We start from the raw sequence: 22,762 nt of genomic DNA on the forward strand, positions 1-22,762 counted from the left end.
TAGATTATGTGCAGGGTGGCCACTATATTCGAGATAAAAATTCCAGGTTTTTTCAAGATTTTCCAGGTTTTGCAATATATATATATATATATATATATATATATATACACACACACATACAAAATTACATGTTTTTATTTATGTAGTACATGATACAAAGCACAAATTTTAAAACACGGGAACTTATAGTAACTAAATATAAAACAAAAATGCACAAAATGTGATACATACCTAACTAAAAAAACAAGGTGACAGTTTACTAAAAATATATTTGCAACATAACTTTAACCTTATTTTGTGTTTCGAATTTCTTCGTCTATGAGAGCTGTCTGTTTTAAGGCATCACTCATTATTTTGACTTTTTTTGCCTAAAGTTCCCTGAGGTTCTTTTCAGCTTGTCTTTTTCTGACTCTCTCAGTTTCTTCAGTCTCTTCCTGTTTCTTTCTTCGTTCCAGATGTTCCTTGTACCGTATACACGAATTCCTGGCATAGTGAATGAGATTTAGTTACTTCAACATTCTGCACCCCCTCAACATGTGATACAGCATCATATACTATTCTCTGGGCTACAAGACTTTCCTCAGCCTGATTTTCGACCAAATAATCAGAATTGATTAAAAAACCACGCTCTAAGGCAGCATTTCTATGGGATAGAATGAGCAAACGCTTGATAAAGTGTAACAAATTTGGGAATGTTTTGTCACATTCCCCCATAATCTGCACATAAAACAAATCTAGATGCTGACTATAGCGACAGAACGACTTCATGGCTTCTCTCACTGAACACATTTGGCTAAATACTATGTACTCCTGTTTAATTTTATCAGCAACGGATCCTGGAATGTTGCTTTTCAACAAGAAGTTACAGGCATGATTGTAACCTCTTTTCAGCTAGGTTTGGGTTACTTGAAATTAACTCTGGGTTGACACAGGAGACATATCTGGTAAAACCATATGGAAGAGGTGAGCGCTCTGAAACTTTCTGAAGGAAGCCTATATAAAATGTTCTACAATCATTTCTAAACTGTAACACTTCCTTCTCAGCAGTCTGGCCTCGAACTTCCTTCAAAGCATCTGTTGTGACAAAACCAATGTCTACCTGATTTGCTACAAGAAGATTTTCACTTTTCGTAAAGTCTATGCTTGAAATTGATGGAGTTTTTTTTTCAAGAAATTATTTTCTAACTACCCTTTGAAGCACTGTAGTTGTGAGTGCTTGAAGTTCTTGGTGAAGGAATGGCACCATTGGATTATCAGTCTGAAACTCTTTCAGAAAATGGTCTACAAGCACTGATGATGCAATAAAGAATGCAAGCTTGAAACCCATAAAATCATCCTTTACAGCATTACAAATAGTCTTGAAATTTTTAGATTCCTTCACAGCAGCAAAACTTCTTTTCAATCCAGGATCCTTCTGCTTGACTTTGCCTTTGTTCTGGTTCTCGACAGCTTCCACATGTCTTATTATGTGGCAATATTTCAAGAGCTCTTGCAGCCACTTTCTTATTTTCAACCCACCTAATGCAGCAGAATTTAGGGGAAATACATTGCAGCCTGTGCATGACATGGAATCTGCTCTGCGTAGAGGAAAATCCTTGAAATAATAATACAAAGCTCTCAAAAAATTTGTCAAAGACCATGCTGTCTTCTTCATTCCATCCTTAAAAGCACCATGTATAACATGAAGACCACAGCTGCCAATATTGATTAGGTCAAAACCTTCACGACCTATTTCTTCCCGCAGTTCAGCAACCAGTTCTTTGACCAATTTCCAATTTAGAGGGGCCATCCATTGATACCTGAATGATTTTCCTTAAAATGCCATGCTCTAAGGCACCCTTCAATGCCTGCAAGATACCCTGAGCCCGAGTAGAGGTCAAGAAAACTGATGTTAAATATCTAGACTCAACCTTGTTGAGTTTATCATTCCAAAATCTGACATGTACATCCAACTGTTCACGCTGAGCCACCTTGTTTAAACTTTCATCAAACCCTATCACAATTTCTGATGACTTATTAACACATTCTCGAAGCTCTTTTTCGAGAAATGGAGCTAAACCATGGTTGATTAGATACCCAATTTTAGTCCGTTGCAACTCCATGTTCTGAGTAATCTCAATATCAGGAAACATAAGTTTCATGACCGCTACACCTTCCGCTGCTTTTCGGAGCGATGAGTGACTAACAACTGTGTGAAGAACCCACAAAATTTCTGCTTTCGTAACCTGTTCTCCCACAAAATATTTCTGAAGAACATTACCAGTTGGTATTTGGCTAGCTGAAGTTGAACTACAAGTACTGACTTGAAGTAGATGCTGAGGTGCAAACAGATGACACCTTAAAACCATGGTCATCTTGCATAAATTGTGCTGCAAGTCCTGAAACATAGAACATTACAACATTCACAAAGCATGTAAGCAATGTTTTTAGGACAGTTTATCTATCTATGCATAGTATTTGTATCTATGATTTCAGTTTTGCATGGTTAAATATTTAGCAAAAAAATAAAAACTTAATTTAACATACTTTATACTTTTAACATCTGCAGTTTTATTATAATATATACTGGAAATGAGTGGGATGGCTAACAAACAAACTCATCTTGCCAGTAACACTACAAACAACCATGCCCGAGGTACACTGCCAGTATGATAAAATAAATGATAAATAAAAAAAGCATGAGGGGTAATAATTGTGGGTATGCAGGTTGTTTCCAGATATTGAAAATACAGTGACACCGAAATTAAATAGAACATTGCTATAAACTCGCAGCTACTGAGTGCTTAACAATCACCAAGTTCTGTACCACAGAAAATTATTTTTAATCACCACGAATGAAAAGCGAAAAATATTATATAGGTACAGTATCATTTATTTGAATATTCAAACCCCGAATATATTTTATAAACTTAATTTATATTTTTTCACCTGAAATTTATTTTGACGGTCGTACATTTTTGCACATGAACACAAAAACTGCTAAATTGCGACGAGTACAGATCTCATATGTACTCTACTATACCTGTACTGAAACCTTGATTTAAAATATAGCTATGATTTTATTTATTTTTAACGAGAGCTGTATCTGACTTTGGTGCCAGAGGGGGCGGTCAGCTGCTTCTCTTAGCGACTAACTTTACGTTATCAAGTAATAATATCTCACATCTTTAATGTTTCGTTATACACTAAATCCCCGATTTAACGTATGCTCATGGTTCCATAGATTGCATTCGTAAAATCGCTACCTTCGTAAAATGGAACCGCCCTCACCAAGATTTTTTTTTTAACTTTTGGAACCAAATATATCTGGTATATTTTGTGCGTATTAAACAGGGCACTACACTGGCCGGCTGGTGGTTGTTTTCATTCAAAACGTGGCTAAAGAACTTGCATGGATCAGGCTGAAAACATCAGGCTATACATGTAAGTTAGGGGTCGTCCATTAATCACGTGATGTTTTTTTTAGCAAATTTTTAACCCCCCCCCTCCCCCCTAGTGATTTGTGGTGAGGTTTTAGACTACCCCCCCCCCCCCCCCCCAAATAACATGTATTTTTTCGGTACAAAATATTTTTAAAAATTTCAGATTATCTTTAAATATAGGTATAATCTAATTTAATTCTGGAAAATTAAGTACAGCATGTATATTCGGCGCCAAAATCACAGTCTTACTGGCGATTGGCAAGCCGAGCCGGGCGGGGATATTGTTGCCTGGCTACGGCGAGTCAAGGTCACGCGTCGCTTTTCGGTTTAGTAGAAATCGCGTGAAAAAATAAATACACGTGATATCTCTCTACACCCCTCCTCCCCCCTTGTGATATTTCGTGATTTTTCCGAAACATCCCCCCCCCCCCCTTTCGAGCCTCACATGATTAATGGACGATCTCTTATAAGGAATATTATCATCATGAATTGAGATATGTTTTTCGAGTGGATACACACAGCGACTGGATGCTTGCCCGCGTTTGTTTTAACTGTCGCAGCGATGTTTATTATGACAGCTCAAGCAATTTATCTTTTCCCGTGGGTTGACAGAAAAAGGTCACTTCACCCCAGGGGGGTGCCGATTTAGGGGCTGGGAATAACGGTACTTGGACCTGTGACGTAGCTCGGAGCAGCAGTCTCTTGCCCATGCTCGAGGAACGCGGCCATGATGAACGCGGCCTACGCTTGCCCGGTAAGCTCGCTATCGCAAAGGCGCGTTGTTTACCACAATCTTTCTACGTATTCTGTACAAACTGTAAGTAGGCACTAATGCTAGATGAAAACATAATTACTTTATAATGTATAACCTATTGCGAAACCCATCAAACGTAAATAAGTGAAAACAAAAGTACGGTGTAAATACTTCAGTTACAGATAATACTATTAGCTCTTGTTTTTACTGAATTGTGGCATAGTATGGTAATTATTGCTGTTTTTCAAGTTATAATTTTTTAAGATGCCCGGATGTGCAGTGCAGAATTGTAGAAACTATAAAGACAAGACAGGCGCAGCTATAAGTTATTTTAGATTTCCAAAACACAATGACTTATTAAAGAAGTGGATTTTTTTTTGTGTGGTAGGAAGGATACGTTTGACCACAAAACAGTACGACTTTGTTCTGAACACTACCGATGAAGATTATTATCAAAGAGACTTGCGTGCCGAATTAATGGGCGAGAAAAGGCGGAGGTTGCTTAAACATAATGCAGTCCCAAACATTAATTTGCCAAACAACAGTTGATTCCACGAGGAGCGGACTTCAGTCTAGAACCGTTAACCGAAAGCTTTTTGACGAGTTGAACACATCTAAATCAAAACAGCTGCGGTCTTTTGTCGATGTATCCGTATCACAGGAAATACTCCTTAACAGTTCTCATTGTGAAAACTCGAAAATTGAGAGCTCCAATACAAACACTGAGGAAACTTACCATCATGATTTTACACAAAATATATGTACATTTACAAAAACAAATAGATTTACTACAATTGCGGATTCTCTCTGAAAAAAACAAATTGAAAGTAGAAAAGAAGGGGAGAAAAAATTACAAAAGCAAAATGAGCTTCTGAAATCTCAGTTACTGTCACTGAAAATTGTTCATAGGCAGTGCAATAGTCTGTTAGGGATGAACTAAAAAAGATTTTAGAAAATATTTTCACTCCCAAGCAAATAGAACGGCTTTTAAATAAAAGTAAAATACAAGTGTGGTGGGAAGATGGGGATATAGCTGCAGCAATAACTTTACGTTCAATTTCCCGCAAAGCTTACCTCTACTTGAGGAAAAAAGTCGGTATTCCTGTACCTGGTTTATCAACTCTCTGGAAATGGACAAGGAACGTGAAATGCTCTCCAGGTATTCTCTAACAAGTCCTGACTGTTTTGCATGCAAAATCAGGATCAATAATGCTTACTGAACGGCTTACAGTATTATCTTTTGATGAAATGAAAGTAGATGGAAGATACTGTTATGACCAAACAGCAGACCAAATTTTATGTCCTAGAAAAAATGCACAAGTTATAATGGCCAGAGGTCTGGCTTCTAAATGGAAGCAGCCAGTTTTTTATGATTTTGATGTCAAAAGTACTCAAATTCTATACGAATAATTTAATATGTTGCGTTCTTATTGTTCACAGATCTTCATACTTTCCCCATCAAAATAAACAATTATTCTCGGTTCTTTATTTTTGAAAATACTCTCGTTTTTCTCCAGTTATTATTTTTTTACTACTTTATTTTGTATCAATAACTTCGGTGTGAAATTATGCTACTATGCACTTTGATTGTAAATAATGGGAACACTCAACTACGATTTTTTTTCACTTGATGGAGTTACGCTTCTTCTATCAGAGCAGCTGTATGCGAGTCTATGAAAAGTATTTTTCAGTCATTTTTGATGCGTTACTAGTTATTTTGTTAGTTAGAAATAAAATAAATTTTTCAATAAATACTTACTTTACTTTTCAAGTAAAAAAAGTATTTCATAGCCTTAAAAAGTCTTTGTAAAATTTAAAACCCTTCACTGCAGTATAAAAATGTGTGCCAATAGAAGAAAAAAAAATATGTTTTTACTTTAAATGTCGATAATACTACATTCATATTGAAATGTGTGTATTTTGTTATAAAATAAGCCAACAGCGCACAACAGCGATACTAGCTCCCAGTGCAATGTGCATGCGAAGCTACACCCTGCGCGAGCACACAACAGCCAGACTCTGCTCCCAGCTACGTCACAGGGCCATGTCGCTCCCCCTCTCCCCCTTCCACTTTCTCCCTTCATATCGGCGCAACCTCCCTCTCTCTAGTAACCTTGGTTTCACCCAGCATAAAAAAAGGGGGCTACGCCACTTATTCCCCACGCAGGAAAAACACTGGCTGTCGTCTGTCATCCGCATTTCACCCTTCCTTTCTTCTAAAATTCCACGTCTCGCCTCTCGCGCGAGCAATAACGAAGCGATGTAGCAGTTGCACCACGCAATGGGCCGTGTTTAAGTTTTTTTGATGACCGCAGGGGGTCCAACCGTCCAACGTGCTTTTATTCTGTATATTCCCTTTTCATATGAACACTGCTATTAAAATACATTAATATTTAAGTTTGAAAGCTTGTAAATTCCTTGCCAGAGATGACTGAACTCTAACTTGGTGTGAAAAGTGGTATGTTTTGACACACACTTTTTTGGCGGGTTGGGGGGAAGGAGGGGTCCGAAAATATTTACTACGATCTTCCCCCTCCCCTTTAGTACCCTATTCACAGTAGCCAAATTTTACGGGCGAAAGGAGGGTGAAAAGAGCAGTTTCTCACTGAAGGTTTTTCAAAGGAGAGCGAAGTTGGGGTGTTATATGGGAGGACACAGATGGTTTGTGAGAGCTAGCCTTGAAGAATGTTAGAGGGGAGGGCGTCATGAAGCCGCTGCCGCCAGCCAGCCGGGCGAGCTTAGTGTGCGCCCACTCGCGTTGCGGAAACTACCGCTGCCATATTTCTAAAGGAAATGTCCCATTTTTTTGTTATTCTTACATGAACATTATTAGAAGTGTTAAAGCCAACACAAAAATATGCTGTGTGTTAAAATTAAAAGATTTTAATGATCTTACATTGCGTTATTTTATATATTTTTCTGATTTTCACATTATGGTCAAAATTTCAAATTTTTTGACGGTTCCCGAGAATGTATTCGTAAAATCACTGCTTCGTTAAAACCGGGGTTCGTGAAATCGGGGTTCTGGTGTACATTATTATACATTTAGTATTATTATTTTACTAATTTTAAGCGAACATAGCATTACCGACGTTAAAGGTACGTTAATGCGAAAGGTTTATCGGCCGACCTCAACACACAGCTGCGAATATTCATAAAAAAAAACGCAGTGTCGTTAGTTACTTGACATGTTTGACAGTTTATTGATAAGCGATGGATTACAAGGCGTCATAGTTTATAACACCGCTAAACCGTTGGAAGCTACTAGTATAAATTAAAGTAATTGAAGTGCAAACATAGGACTTACCTTTGTTACAGGAAGCGTTGGCTTTATCCTGAGCAGGTTGAGTGGAAAAAAATTCTGTAACTTGCAGGTTTCTTGATTGGTTATTTATAACTCTATTGTGATTCTTAGATTTGGCATGGCTTGTAAAACCCATCGTATCGATCTTGAAACTTTTATTGCATATTTGCATCTCGCATAAGTTCTGTCTTTCGCATCCTCAGTAGCCCATGGAAACTCACTCATAACGACAGGAATACCTAGTAGACATTGCCTCAATGGCTTCCTAACAAACTTCACAGCGTAAGACTAACATTGCTCGAAGACTTGTAATGAACAGAACAAATTAGAACCACGCTGCTGTGGCTGAAAATAATAACAGTTCTGCCAAGGACATATGTTCACACCTTAACTCTATCAAGACTAAACTAATAAGCCAACTTGTGGAGGAGATAGAGGAGAATGGTTCGCTCAAGTACAACATCGCGCTTGAGTGCGATTTGATTATGAACAGCCAGTGGATGTCAGTGAAGACAAGAGGGCCTTCATGAGGTGGAGGATGCCATTACTAAATCCATCTCTAAGATCTGCAAGGAGGAAAACTACATGGGAAGGGGTTCGGATGGACTATCTGCTGTTAAGAGACTTCAATTGAGAATACATAAGCTTGATCCACTTCGTGCCAGCTCCTGCAACGAACTATAACCCGACAAGCAGGGTCTCCAGATTGAGTTTTCAAAATTTCCCCAAAACAGACAAACAATTTCCCCAAAATGATAACAGATTTCCCCAAAAATCTTTAACCTACCTTATCTACCTATTCCTTTAAAATATTATTTATTATCAGTGTTGGCCGCTTAAAGGTGTGGTATTATATGTTCAGAGCTGTAAAACTATCGTACGTATCAAGAATCAAAGTATATAATTTAATTTTTTTATATATAAATTTAAAAAAATCGTCTAACCAGAAAAATAAAAAAATAATAAAACCTGCTGCACGGGCGTCACTTCATTTTTTTATGATTTTGTTTTTTTCGTTCTATTGATTTACCGATCACGATGGGTTTTTTTTATTGTATACAAGAGAGCTAATTTGTGGTTTAATGACTGACTAAAGTAAAATTACAGCAGCATAATTTTATTTATTAATTTTTGATAATATTGAGTACCTATATACCAACACAAAATATACATTTTCTCTGTCATAAATATTACAGTAGATTGACCTATTATAGTAAAAAGATTGTGTTACATAGTACAATTAACGAATGAAATTAAGTGAAATCTACTATACATAACTATTTTACTAATGTAAACACTATATATCATTTATACTGGAATAAAACAATAATGTCAGTACAACCATACTTATGCCAAAAGAAAGATGACACCGACATCGTTATGATTATTATATACATCCTCTGACTTAAACTTGGCAAGTTTTTTAGTGCTTAGCTCAAATTTTTTACAGCCTTCGTTTCTCAAACTGTACCGCACTCTAATTATGTGATCTGCTGTGCTTGTATGCATTCAATTTCTCAATTTGTTTTTCACCACATTCATTATGGAGAATGCTCTCTCCACACTATCATTCGAGAACACCAATACCTATCAACTTATTCAAATCAAGGCCATCTGTATCTAGCTGCTTTTTAAATGCATTCAATAAAGTGAGTGTTTAAAAAACTAAACATGTTTTGTTTGAATAAAGGATTATAGATGGCATTAGAAGTAATACTAGGCAGGCAGATTAAATACTTACCCATTTTTCCCCGTTACCGAAAATTTCCCCAAGGATCTAGTTTCCCCAAAATTTCCCCCCAAAAAATAATTTTCCCCAATATGGGGAAAAAAAACCCAATCTGGAGACACTGCCGATAGAGCTGGACATTTTACTGCGCATGCGCGAGTTCCCGAGGACCGTCGAGGGGAAGTAGGGGGAGGGAGTGACTCCGCCCTTGCCCTTGTCCGTCGCGTCGGCCCGACTTACACGAACACGGTATCGTACCCACGCAGTTGGCCAGTAGCAAAGTAAACTCTGTACGAAGAAATAACTCTTCGCCGCAGCCATGCGCGGGCAACACTCAAGTATTTAATACCTTTTGTATGTATGTTAGCTCATCTCGCTCAGTCCAAGTTGTACGCCTATTGTTAAGAATGTAAAGAGTAAGGCTAAGAATATAAACAAAAAACCCGCAACGACAAAAGATGGCAAGAAAAAAAAGGTGTTTTAAATGTAATAACTATTGAATGAGATTTATCTATTGAGAAATAGGATTTCGTCAGCTTTTTCCAATACGCCAATCGTCTACAAAGGAAACGTAAGTTATTTAACAAGTTATTTTACAAACACGAACAACAAACTTTACTGTCAATTAAAACAAACAAGGCAGACGCCCGCACACAAAAAAAATAAACGCAGCGAAAAAGTAAACCCGGAGCCTGAGATACACATTTTGAGAATTTGACATTATCGGAAAGGATTTGTTATGAATTAAGAAGGCGGACACTCCAGACCAAAACGCTAGAAAGTTGAGAGTTTAAAAATCGTTATGTTGCAGTCTTGCGTCGTTCTTTGTTTACAAACCATCCCATCGTTCAAATTTTTTTTTTTTTAATTTCTGGAAAACACGGTTACCATCAAGAACGCCAGAGTCGGGATTCGAACCCGTTGGCAATTAGTTTTGCAAAGGAATTTTTGTAAAAGTACATAAAAAATTTATAACTATGTATAACAGGGAAGTATGGTTAAAATTGATTTGAACGCGACTCGCCTATTCCGAGCTCGAGTCTGAGTTCAGACATTCGGCCGTTTCTGTAGCGCTAGATCGTGTGTCACCCGAAGAACTTTCGCCACATGATGAGTCAAGATTCACTATTATCTTGTCGATTTCGATGTCCACTATTGCATCGTTCTTGAAATATTCTGCTTCAATGTTTTTAACGTGATCACAGAACTTTTTCCACTGTTCCACCGTATAGGAACAAAATAACTTCTCACGCAGTTTTCGTTTATTATCCAAAGATGTAGATATTTCCTCGCAAACTTTTGCTTTGTAATCTGCCCACACTAGTTCAATCGGATTCAAATCCGGGTGGTATGGAGGCAAACGAATGGTGTCATGGCCACACTCCTCTATCATTTGATCCACTTTGAATATTTTTGTGCTTTGGTGGGATTTTACCAAAAGTAGCAAATCGGCTTTGGTCATGTATGTAGAGAATTGAATGTTGTTGGCTTTTAACCAGTCTTGGATGCCAGATTTCAGAGTAGTGGTCGTAGGCTTTTTATTTATTTGGACATTGTGGTAGTTGGCATTGTCTAGAACTGACACTATTTTCAGGTAAATTTGGAAGTAGCTTCTGTCTTACCCAGGTAGAAAACCTTTGGTAGTTCATGTCGTCATGATAATCACCAGACTTTTGTTTTGATTTAAAAATTAATAGAAACGAAGCCTTCTTCTCCACCAGCATGCACGATTATCAAACGTGGCTCCTTGCCAATTGATTCTGTTACACCTACTTCAGTGCTCGACTGCCAGCAGGAATCAACGCAATGTGTTGCATGTAGGTATGTTTCGTCAACATACACGATATTTCTACCTGCATTTCGATATTTACGAATTGTTTGTAGATATCTCCAAGCAGAAATTTCCGGTTTTTCTACCAAAATATTTCTTTTTGATTGGCATTTCTTCCACCTAAATCCTATACGTTTTAACAAATGCTGCAAGTACTCTCTACTGCAATTTAAAACTCCGCCCTCTCGTAATGCCCTGGTCAGTTTCTTTAATGTTGGAATTGTTTTTCTAACGGTGTAAAACTTGAATTTTCCGCCGTATAGCGCCACACGTAGTCATCTACTTCGATTTTTTTTTCGCTCCTTGTTCTTTCTCGTGGGAGTAGAAAAACTTAAACTATTTTTGCTTTTTACTTTACCTTCTGCCAAAATTCTTTTTACAGTTGACTGAGAAACGCTTGTTGCAGCACTTGTTGCTTCGACAATGTTGTACTTCAAATTATGTAATCGCTTTTGCTCTTTCAAATGTGCCGCCACATTGTACACAATCACGCATCGGCGTGCCGCTTAAAATCCGTGACTTATGACCCTGACATTGATGCCATGGATAGCGTTGGATCGTGTAACTAGGACCGCGAGCTGACGGCACCGGACCACTGTTCCCGGAAGCGAGCGACAGCTCAACTGGCCCCCACCCCTGCCAGAAGCTTCGGTCACGTGACTGCCACCTACCTCCCCAGCTCTTCCAAGGTTCTTTTGTAACTTGTGTATACCTACCTCCATCAAAGAAAAACATGCAGTGATCAATCCACAAAACCTACATGTGTTTTAAGTGGTCTATTCTGGCCAACTATGTTGAGGGCACAAATCCTGAACGCGTCAATGACTTGGAGGGGAAGTTACACTTCACGAACATCGAGTTTCCTAATCCAATCCAATGCTCACAGGTCTTCAGTGTTTGGAAAAACACTGTGAGCTCTGCTAACAGCCTGCTGCTGTTCGAATGGAAATGCCATGGCTTGATGAAAATGGTCAGCCTTCTGTTCTTCAATTCAAAAATTTTCACCAGGCCGATAATATGCCTATTGTGGTGTATTGTGATTTTGAGGCTATTCTCGAGAAAATATATACATGCCGGCCGAATACTGAAGAGCCCTACAGGCTGCAGTATCAAAAGCTTAAGGCCGACAGCTACTGCATTTATGTGAAAGCCAGTAACACCCATCATCCCTGCAAATCTTACTTCTTCACATCCATCCCAACCTGAAATGTATAGAGGATATGATGCAGAAGATAGATTTATTTCACGCACTGTTGAAATCGGACAAGATGTAAAGAGAATATTTTCTACATCTCCGCTCTCGCATGCACAGAACACCGCTTTTCTGCAAGCATCAAAGTGTTATTACTGTGGTGGAAAGTTTGGAGAAACTGCAAAGAAAGTTCATGATCGCAATCACTTCACTGGGGAATATTTGGGGGCCTCATGTAATGACTGCAACCATTTCAGGTGTAGACCGAAGAAGTTGATTGTATTTTTCCACAACCTGGCATACCACCAGAACTTCATTATAAGGAAGTTTGGGTGTGACAAAGATATTTTCATCACTCCTAACTCCAAGGAAAAGCTAATAACTTTTTCCAAGAAGTTGTGAAATAACTTCGGTACCCAATTTATCGATACATTCTGCTCCATGAGTCATGGTCTCTCTTCTCTTGCCAAGCTTTTTGCCTGCAGACACGTTTATAAGTACTGCTGAGTTTCGCAATTGATGAGGTGGGGTTGGTTATCTGCAAGAGGGTCTTCCCTTACAACTTCGTTGATTCTTTTGCTCGATTAGATGAAACAATATAGATAAATTTTACAACATTCTGGCTGATTCTAGGTTTTCCAAGGCAGATTATGCAAATGAACAAAAAGTCTGGGACAAGTTTCAGTGCACTACTTGGGGGATTACACTAACTTGTCCCTAACGACAAATGTCCTGAGCCTGGCAGATGTGTTTGAGAATTTTCGTAGTCTGTGCTTGGAGACATACAGTCTAGACCTCTCACACTACATTTACATGTCCTGGGTTAGCTTTCGAAACCATGCTTCACACCACAGGAGTAAATCTAGAGCTTTTGACTGATGACATGTATATGTTTGTGGATGCAGGTATTTGTGGGGGCATAGTGCAAAGAATCAAACACTATTGTGTGACAACAGTCATGTGCCAGATGCATCCTGGCCATCTATGTTTCTGGAGTATATTGATGCAAAAATTTTTATGGGTGGACCATGTCGCTGCCGATTTCTATTTGTAATTTCCAGCGGGCAGACATGTCATGTCTGTTCCAGACCATCCTCATACAGGCTACATTATTGAGTGTGATGTGGAGTACCCTCCCAAGCTCTACGAAAGTCACAAAGACCTGCTGTTTCTCACCATCAGTGTGTCCACCCGGCTCAAAACAATCTAAGCTGATGAGAACACTGGAAAGTAAATAACACTACATTGTTAACCATAAAAACTTCCAGCAAGCAGTATTGTATGGTTTGAGAGTAAGGAAGGAGCAACAGCATCGAGTTTACACTCGGCAATTTAAGTGTTGAGGTCAGTTTACTAACCATGTCAGTGCAAGAAAAATTTGGTGGTGATTGATGTAAATATTTAAGGGAATGTTGTAAATTTTTTTCGTGTTGATAAATTTTTTCATAATTTTATTTTGAATAAGTATCCACCTATGTTTTCAAAGTTATTTTACATAATAAAGCGAGTAAAACATGTCATATTACAAAGTGTCTCATGTAATTACACTCAAACACTAAAATATTTGCTTCCGTGCAGCTTTTAAATGCGGATATGCAAACACAATCATGCTTAGAAAAATATATATTAACGCAAACACTAAAATATGTTTCCATGCAGCTTTAAAATACAAATACGCAAACACAATAATGCTTAGAAAATAAAAAAATACATAAACGGAAAAATGTTCATGCTTAGAAAAGAGAAATGTAAATATTACTTGTGAGTAAGGACTCAAAAAATTTCTGGTCCTAAACAGTGTAAGATGGCAGCATAAAATAAAAATATATATTTGGTAAAATAGTTATTAAATATTATTACTTTACTTTAACCATTGCATCCGCAACGATGAGAGAAAAAATTTGAATTATGAAAACATATCTCAAACTAAGGATATAAATATCATTAAATATCATAAATGATTATGTCTAACAAAAATGTTAGTCACAATCATCAAAACAAACAAAATGACAAACAATTTTGTGAATGTTTTGAAAATTTTGTGGAATTTTTGTCTATAAGGTTTATAACAACACTGGTAGAGAATATAAAATCGACCTTACATGCATACATACATCATGGTACTTTAGAAACATACACTTAATGACAACATCCCTCAGATGAAATCAAGATGTTGGTCTCCACTTAAAAACAACATGGCTGCCTCCAGCAAATGATGGGGTAAAGTTTTATTAAAATTCAACTAAGAACTTTTTTTAATTTTTCCCAATTATTTTCTATAGTAAATATATTTTCAAGATAGCGAACATAACTTAACATGCAACATGTAGGTGTGGGGGCACTCAATGTCATTGCAACGAAAAGTGTAATGCACAGGAGTGGGGAATTCGATTGAAAAAGGTGATAAGTTCTAGAAAACAAAATGGCGGATGTGATATCTAATTCAAAATGGCATAAAATTCTATAAAAAAATATGGCGGAATCCAATATGGGCACTGGAAGTTATGTAATCCAATATGGATGCCTGACGTGACATGATCCGAGATGACCGCCAGAAATAACATATCCAAGCTAGGGTTAGCGAAAATAGGTTCAAAACGTCATACCAGTGGCGGAAAAAGGAGCCAAATTACTAAAAATTTAATTACACAAACAATTATGTACAGTAGTTTTAGCAGACAATGATAGCTTTCCTAACCAACGAAGCTTAACGATAATATAACTACTACCAAAGAAGTGTTATGTCCCGAGATTATTTTAATAATAAATGTAGTAAACATTCCAGTGGTACTGGACAGCAGCGCTGAAATTACATGGAAATTATAGAAAGCACAGGCATAAAATTACTTAATCTTTCAGTTCCGTGTTTAAAGATTATGTGACATCTAGGTCCAGCCTAATTATAAACAGACTTTACAAGAAGTAAACGGACTAGGGGATACAAAACAAATACCTATCAATGCTAATAGTGAAAGGGCTGGCAAAACCAATCACTCTGTTTAGGTTATATTGGATTTTGGAGGATGTTAGTAACGAGGTAACGACTTAAGATGAAGCATTATCAACCACTGCAGAAAATTGGTAATTTATGGATAACTAATTGACCACCCCACGAAAGGAAATATCTAATATGCACGTATGCAGTACCTACCAACATTAAGGATTGAACAGCTACTGAAGACTATTTACGAAATGCTAAGTAGTAGGTATACGAATGTATGTCCGGGCACAGGCGCTATGCGGTGGAGCCGACCGCCATCTTGGATTTGACGTCACGGTGGCCATCTTGGATGACCTTGACCTTCAAAATTAGCCATTTGCCCAAAATGGCCAAAATTCCAGTTTTCGGGAGGGAAAAACCGTCAAAAAATCCCAAAAAAATTCAATAATTAGGATTTCGAAAAACCTCAAAAGTCAATTTGCCTTAGAAAGAAAACAAATTCTTAAAAACGGCTTAAGCATCCATGTCTACAGCCTCAAATAAGCCGTTTCTAGGAATTAGGATGCCATGACCGCCATATTGGATGACGTCACCATTGCAATTTCCGTTACGGCCACCATTTTGAAAATTTTTATCTGATTTTAATGAAAAAAATTATAAAATTTATAAATAAAACTAATCTATCGAATTTAATAATAAAAATTTATTAAAAAATTATTTTAAAAAATATAAAAAATCTACACTTACACCATGGAGCGTGGTTCGAACACGGCGAGGTCAAAAATAAAAAAAAGACGTCAGGTCCTTCCTCCACGGAAGCCACCAGCAGACTGACCTCCCACCACTTATGCTAAGGTACCTATATATATTGTCAACTAGTATGACGTAATGCCCGCCATCTTGAAAATCAGTAATTATTATCCAATTTTAATAAAAAAAATTAAAATTTATAAAAAGATTAGTTAATTCAAAATTTAAAAATATATTACTTAAAAACCACCGTTGCACATATCGATACGATAAATGTTGCATGTTTCGATACACCCACCATCTTGTTTGAGTATGTTGTCATCTTGTAATTAGATGTTGAACTATATTGCAGTGACAAGATGTGTAAAGAAAAAAGAAAAAAAACCTGGAGAAGCGCAAAACCTTTATTGTACAATAGATAATAAAAACTCTCTCTCACAGCAATAAAACATACAATAACTAAATTGTATGTATGAAATGTATTTATAATTTGAGTGTATAACATATACAGAGCTGCCAACCTCAAATCACACCCATCAGTAATGGCAATTAGGTATATGAAAAAAGTACGCGTAAATCATGCACGATAAATTTTTCCTGGGGCATTATAACACACTCTCAAGATAAAACAAGGACAATAATATGCAATAGAAAAAGAAAAATATGAATACAATGCATATTAATGAATAAAAAAAATCTATTAGAACAATACAATCATCTGAATATGTAAGAAATATTAATAATTTTACTGGATATTTTGAATCTTCAATTCAAAGTATTCAAAGTTAAACTTTAAAGCAACTGTCTTTTTATTTGCTTTTTTTTTATCCTGGTTGAATAAGAAATGTCATGTAAACAAACAGCAAGACAAACACAAGGACTTGTAAACAGTAACTGCGTTCGTTACTTTCGTTTCTTCAGATGTAGCGAAAAAACGAAGATATAGATTTATTGCTCGTCACGGCTTTAAAATGTTCTGCATGTTTCTTTGATTCAATATGCCGTCTACAGTCATCCCTTCCACCATATACAATCGAAAAGTCACACGTGCATACATTACAAAACCGTGGCGTTCCAAACATTTGAAAACGACAAGCATGGCCATTCTTTTGAATATTTAAGTCGAAAGTTCCGAAGACTTGCGTGTTTTTTTTTTCCAGATACATATTATTCTGTCACACGCTTCATTTCTAAAACCGGCACTGAAGAACACATCACTATCGAAAAACATAAAAAAAATCCACGTCTGTAGACACGACAAAAACACTAATATGGAAAAAATGGCTTTCAAGAAATAAATTAACACAACACAGGTTAGCCAAAGTACCGTACAAAAATTATCGTGATTTAAGTAGCCTTCAAACGATAAGTCCGAGAATATGTACTAGTTGTATCGTACAACGGACGTAATACCATCCCATTATTATTTGAAAACACGAGAATTAATTTACTTATTTCGACAGTACATCGTACATGCGCACTCTTACTAGTTCCGTTATTTGTGCAACCAAGCGATGTATTCAAACTGCGTTCACGAAACAAGCACAGCAGAAACGGAATTTTCTCCGTTACCATGCAGCACAAACCCTCGTTTCCGTAATAAACCATCGATGTTCCGTAATTCCGTAATTCGGGGTTAAAATCCGTAATAATTACGGAAAATCCGTAATGGTTGGCAGCTCTGCATATATAAATATGACAAAATTTAATATTTTTATTATGTATTACCAATCTGGTAGGATGCACTGTTACTTGTGGATTTAGAACTGAAACTGTACGAAAATTTTCCAAATTTATTCTCTTAGGGTCAAGGAGGTTTTGATGAAATCTGGAGTAGGGAAGCGACAGAGAAAGAGCAAAATGCTAACTGCTCTGAGGTAGGTGATCTAACCCATCCCCCCTCTAACATAGTAAATATAATAACCCACAAGACGAAACCAAATTCTGAGAAAAGCATCCTCTTTCCTACCCCCACTTTTTTCTTAACCAAACCACTCCTTCAATCAAAGAGAAGAAAGTGCTCTCTATTGAGGACATAGGGATCTATACGCTTTGTGTTCTTCCTTTGGCGCTCGGAAAAAGCTTAGGAGAATAGCCTTAGTAGGTATAGAATAGAAATGGTGAAAGAGTATTAATTAAAAATAAGATTTTTGTAGTCAAAATTTACATTTTTGAAGAATTATTTACATTCTTACATAATTACTTACTACGTGTACCATTAAAAATAAACTAAATATTCAGGGCAGCATTCAGAGCAACATAGAAAATATTTTCATTGATAAGGTACTCACCACTGTAATTGGGTACACAGGATTTAGAATCGTAAACAGCAGCACATGATTTGCTTTCTCATTATCGGATCTGTAACAGAACAAACAATATAATCTAATATGTAAAACAAATACATTTTATCAATACATAATAAATGAAGTACTTATGTTTTAGTTTTAAAATTGAAGTGCCTTAGGACTTTACCCCATCCCCCCTCACTGACTTATGAAACATTATGTAAAAGATTCATTATATTTTTTGGTCAGAATGGTTAGGAATTTGGTACATTGAAAATGACAGCTGTTTCGGTTTTAAAAGTATGCATGTTTAAACACCATGTTTTAATTTTATTTTGCACTAGCTGCCCAACCCGGCTTCGCACGGCTATACTAATGGAAAAAAATTAAGCCACATCTCCAATTTACAGTAATGGTATATAAAAAAAATTTAGTGAAAATTTATTACAATGTTGTATAATGTACCGGAGAGAAAATGAATAGCACCGATGGTTTCCAGACTCGTGCACGCAACGTACAACTGATGTACCCGTACTTCGCTACGGCAGTCTACAGGCAGATCACTTTTGCGCCGCTCATTATACATGCCCCTCCTTGTGGGTACACCACTGCCGCGCAATGCTCGTTGCCATAGAGATGCAGAAGGCATGAACAATGCAAAATCCTGTTCTCATGCAGACAAAGTACCCACTGTTGCCTGGTTTTAACCACCCATGGGATATAATTTTCGGAAAATGTCATCCTGCATAACATAAGGAACATTACTGTGAAGTTTCAAGTCTGTAAAATATATATACTTGAAAAAAAGGCAATTTTTGATATTTAAAGTACCCGCAAAATTTCAACGGTGATAAGGACTGCACTAACAATGAAATAGTTGTTGCCATAGAGACGAATGAAGCATCAATAAAGCAACAGCCGTTGCCATGGTGATTTCCTACCAAAAACTGGAAATTTTGATATATTACGCCCCCGAAACTCCCCTTGGGATCGGATTTCCGCAGAATCCGTTCTTAGTGAGCGTCTACATCACAAAATGAGTAACTATGCTAAATTTCAAGTCAATCGGGTGTATAGTTTTAGAGATCTCTTGATGAGTGAGTCAGCGAGTGGTATTTCGCTTAATAAACTTCTAGCGCCTGCGGCATTGTAACACACACTTCGTACGTGTACTGCATGTTGTATCTAACCCCCTCCAATGCATTTGATTCTAAATTGGACTTTTAGTAAGGATCCCTAATGTTATTGATAATATAATATAGCCTATAGCCTTCCTCGATAAATGTACTATCCAACACTGAAAGAATTTTTCAAATCGGACCAGTGGTTCCTGAGATTAGCGCATTCAAACAAACAAACTCTTCAGCTTTATAATATTAGTATAGATTAGTTTATATTTTACATTAATTTTTCTGAATTTACTTAATTTATTTGGTGAAGAAGACCTAAATTTTCACGTCATGTACTTTTCCCCAGGTGGCTATTTTTATTGTATAGTCACGTAATTTTTAAGACATTATTAGCTATTCTTCTTGCTTGACACCATACAAAACAGTGCGTATCAGTGACAGCAAGAGGTGAGTGAACCCGATGCGTGGGAACAATAATTATCTTGTGTTCTCAAGTAACTGATCAGTCTGTGAGCAAGAACAGAACCTTGGGAAATTTTCCTTTTCTAAAGTGAATTATTGTTATTGACCATCGTTGAAATGTGCTGTATGATTAGGCCATGAGTCTTACTCCATACTAGGAAGTAAACCAAGACAGTCGCCATTTGGGTGGCTCACACAATCCATAGTACTACCCAAACACATAATTGTCATCTACGATAGAAACTCAGACACTTTGGAGAGTTTTAAGTTTCTGTTGCACGAACAGTATAGTGTCGGATCTCTTAGCCAGGCGACTAGCTCCGTTACAAGGGTGTGTGTTTCTCCAAGTATGTAAGATACAGCCTCCCGTGCAGTCCCTATCTGGTTCAACTTGTGGAAAACCCAGACTACTGTCCTCTCCACAGTCTAAATGAGTTTTATTAAAAATCTATTATGTTATCAGATCATATACAGTAATATGGTAAAGTTTTTAGATATCATTTAAATACCAGACAATTATTCTTTTGATAACTATTTGTAATTTGCAGCTGTTTGTATTTTTTCATATTTGCAGTGAGGCCACTTGTGGCGGCCTCAGTCGTCTTGATTTTTATTATTACTTTTATGGTGCGTAAAGTTTGTTTTAAGATAAGAAAAATTGTTTTATAATATTATTTATAATATTATACTAGTTAATGGTGTATGTAAATTATTTATTTATTGTTATTTTTTAATCATATACTTGTGTTATTGTACGCTTATTATTCTTATTCGGTAGTGGGACCCGCTAGAAATAACGAGAACGATCGAGCGGAGTGAGGGGTGGCAGTAGAGGAGGGGGGTGACGTCAGCTGACGTGAGAAAGTGAGGCGACGGCCAGCTGTTTGGCAGGAAGTGTGTTTTTGACCGCCGGCCGCGGAAGTACTCGGTGCAGACGAGAATTTGCATTTCAGCGATGAGCTACGAGTGTTACGTTACGTGATTAATATTGAAGATGACGGTAATGCCACGACACCCTCGGCGAAGTAACACCAGTGGTGGTATATGAGAATGCGATATCGTGGGCCTAGTGCACTGGCCATCAATGTAGCGCGATGCTAGAGGGGCTAAAAGGTGAGCGGGGTTTACATCCGACCCCGGCGGACACCGACTACAGAGGTATGCTTCTAGAACAAGTAAGTGCGAGAACTGGATTTGTACTTTTTGTTCGGTTGGTTTGACTTGCGGGCAACGTGTTTAAAAACAGAGTGCGGCGATGGAAATTGCTGGTAGAACTATCTAGACTGAAGGACGTCACTATTTCGTTTTTCCACCCTCCCCTCCTCCGTAATAGACTTTATGGGACTTTGGTTTATTTTAAGTATAGTGTAAGAGTGTTTGTATGCAAATGTCACCAACGTACGTTAAATTTAATTATAGCAATTTAAATGGTATCACGAATTGAATTTATAGGTTCCTTTCCTTTTTTTACAGTACTTAATGTTGGTCATTTTATTTCTGGTAATTCATTATATATATTATAACTATCACAATAAGTTTGGCAGGGCTGTCGGTCAATTTAGTACGTTAATGATTCCTTTTGCGCACTGGTCAAATTTTAAGCCAGTCCATGCGCGTCTATTTAAGTTAATTTTACTACCCTTTCATTATCAATATGTCAGTGGAGACGCGTATACAGGACTGGCGTGGCGAGTGCGGACGTGTTCAACTACCCCGGTATAAGGGGGGTTTGCCACAGCAGGTATTTCTGAAATATGCTTTATTGTTGTGAAATATCAATGAAGTACTTTTTACCTAATTTTTACTATTTGGTAAAGTTTTGTGTTTCTTTGAGTAATTTTATTTTGTATTTTTTATTATTATTGCCATGGTTCTTTGTTTGAAAATGGGCTGATGCAATGGTTTGCAGTTTTTCAATAATTACAGACATACATTAATGCAAACGTGAGAGAGTCAACAGAGCTGCCAACCTCAAATCACACCCATCAGTAATGGCAATTAGGTATATGAAAAAAGTACGCGTAAATCATGCACGATAAATTTTTCCTGGGGCATTATAACACACTCACAAGATAAAACAACGACAATAATATGCAAAAGAAAAAGAAAAATATGAATACAATGCAAATTAATACATAAAAAAATCTATTTGAACAATACAATCATCTGAATATGTAAGAAATATTAATAATTTTACTGGATATTTTGAATCTTCAATTCAATGTATTCAAAGTTAAACTTTAAAACAACTGTCTTTTTATTTGCTTCTTTTATCCTGGTTCGATAAGAAATGTCATGTAAACAAACAAGACAAACACAAGGACTTGTAAACAATAACTGCGTTCGTTACTTTCGTTTCTTCAGATGTAGCGAAAAAACGAAAATATAGATTTATTGCTAGTCACGGCTTTAAAATGTTCTGCATGTTTCTTTGATTCAATATGCCGTCTACAGTCATCCCTTTCACCATGTGCAATCGAAAAGTCACACGCGCATACATTACAAAACCGTGGCGTTCCAAACATTTGAAAACGACAATCATGGCCATTCTTTTGAATATTTAAGTGGAAAGTTCTGAAGTCTTGCGTGTTTTTTCCCACAGATGCACATTATTCTGTCACACGCTTCATTTCTACAACCGGCACTGAAGAACACAACACTATCGAAAAAAATAAAAAAATTTTCACGTCTGTAGACACGACAAAAACCGGACAAAAACACTATGATGAAAAAAATGGCTTTCAAGAAATAAATTAATACAACACAGGTTAGCCAAAGTACCGTACAAAAATTATCGTGATGTAAGTAGCCTTCAAACGATAAGTCCGAGGATATGTACTAGTTGTATCGTACAACGGACGTAATACCATCCCATTATTATTTGAAAACACGAGAATTAATTTACTTATTTCGACAGTACATCGTACATGCGCACACTTACTAGTTCCGTTATTTGAGC

The 22,762-nt window shown here is 37.0% G+C and overlaps 1 protein-coding gene across 5 annotated transcripts in view; it reads right to left on the reverse strand.

The window, feature by feature from the left end:
- Positions 1-22,762, reverse strand: part of LOC134536713 (heterogeneous nuclear ribonucleoprotein L) — a 204,046-nt gene that overhangs the window by 157,650 nt on the left and 23,634 nt on the right. For all 5 annotated transcript variants that reach the window (XM_063376583.1, XM_063376585.1, XM_063376587.1 and 2 more), the window contains exon 3: positions 18,215-18,284. In XM_063376583.1, coding sequence (XP_063232653.1) covers positions 18,215-18,284 — 70 coding nt within the window. The remainder of the gene's footprint in view (positions 1-18,214; positions 18,285-22,762) is intronic.

Source organism: Bacillus rossius, chromosome 11 (genome assembly GCF_032445375.1).
Source record: "Bacillus rossius redtenbacheri isolate Brsri chromosome 11, Brsri_v3, whole genome shotgun sequence".
NCBI classification, from domain to species: domain Eukaryota; kingdom Metazoa; phylum Arthropoda; class Insecta; order Phasmatodea; family Bacillidae; genus Bacillus; species Bacillus rossius.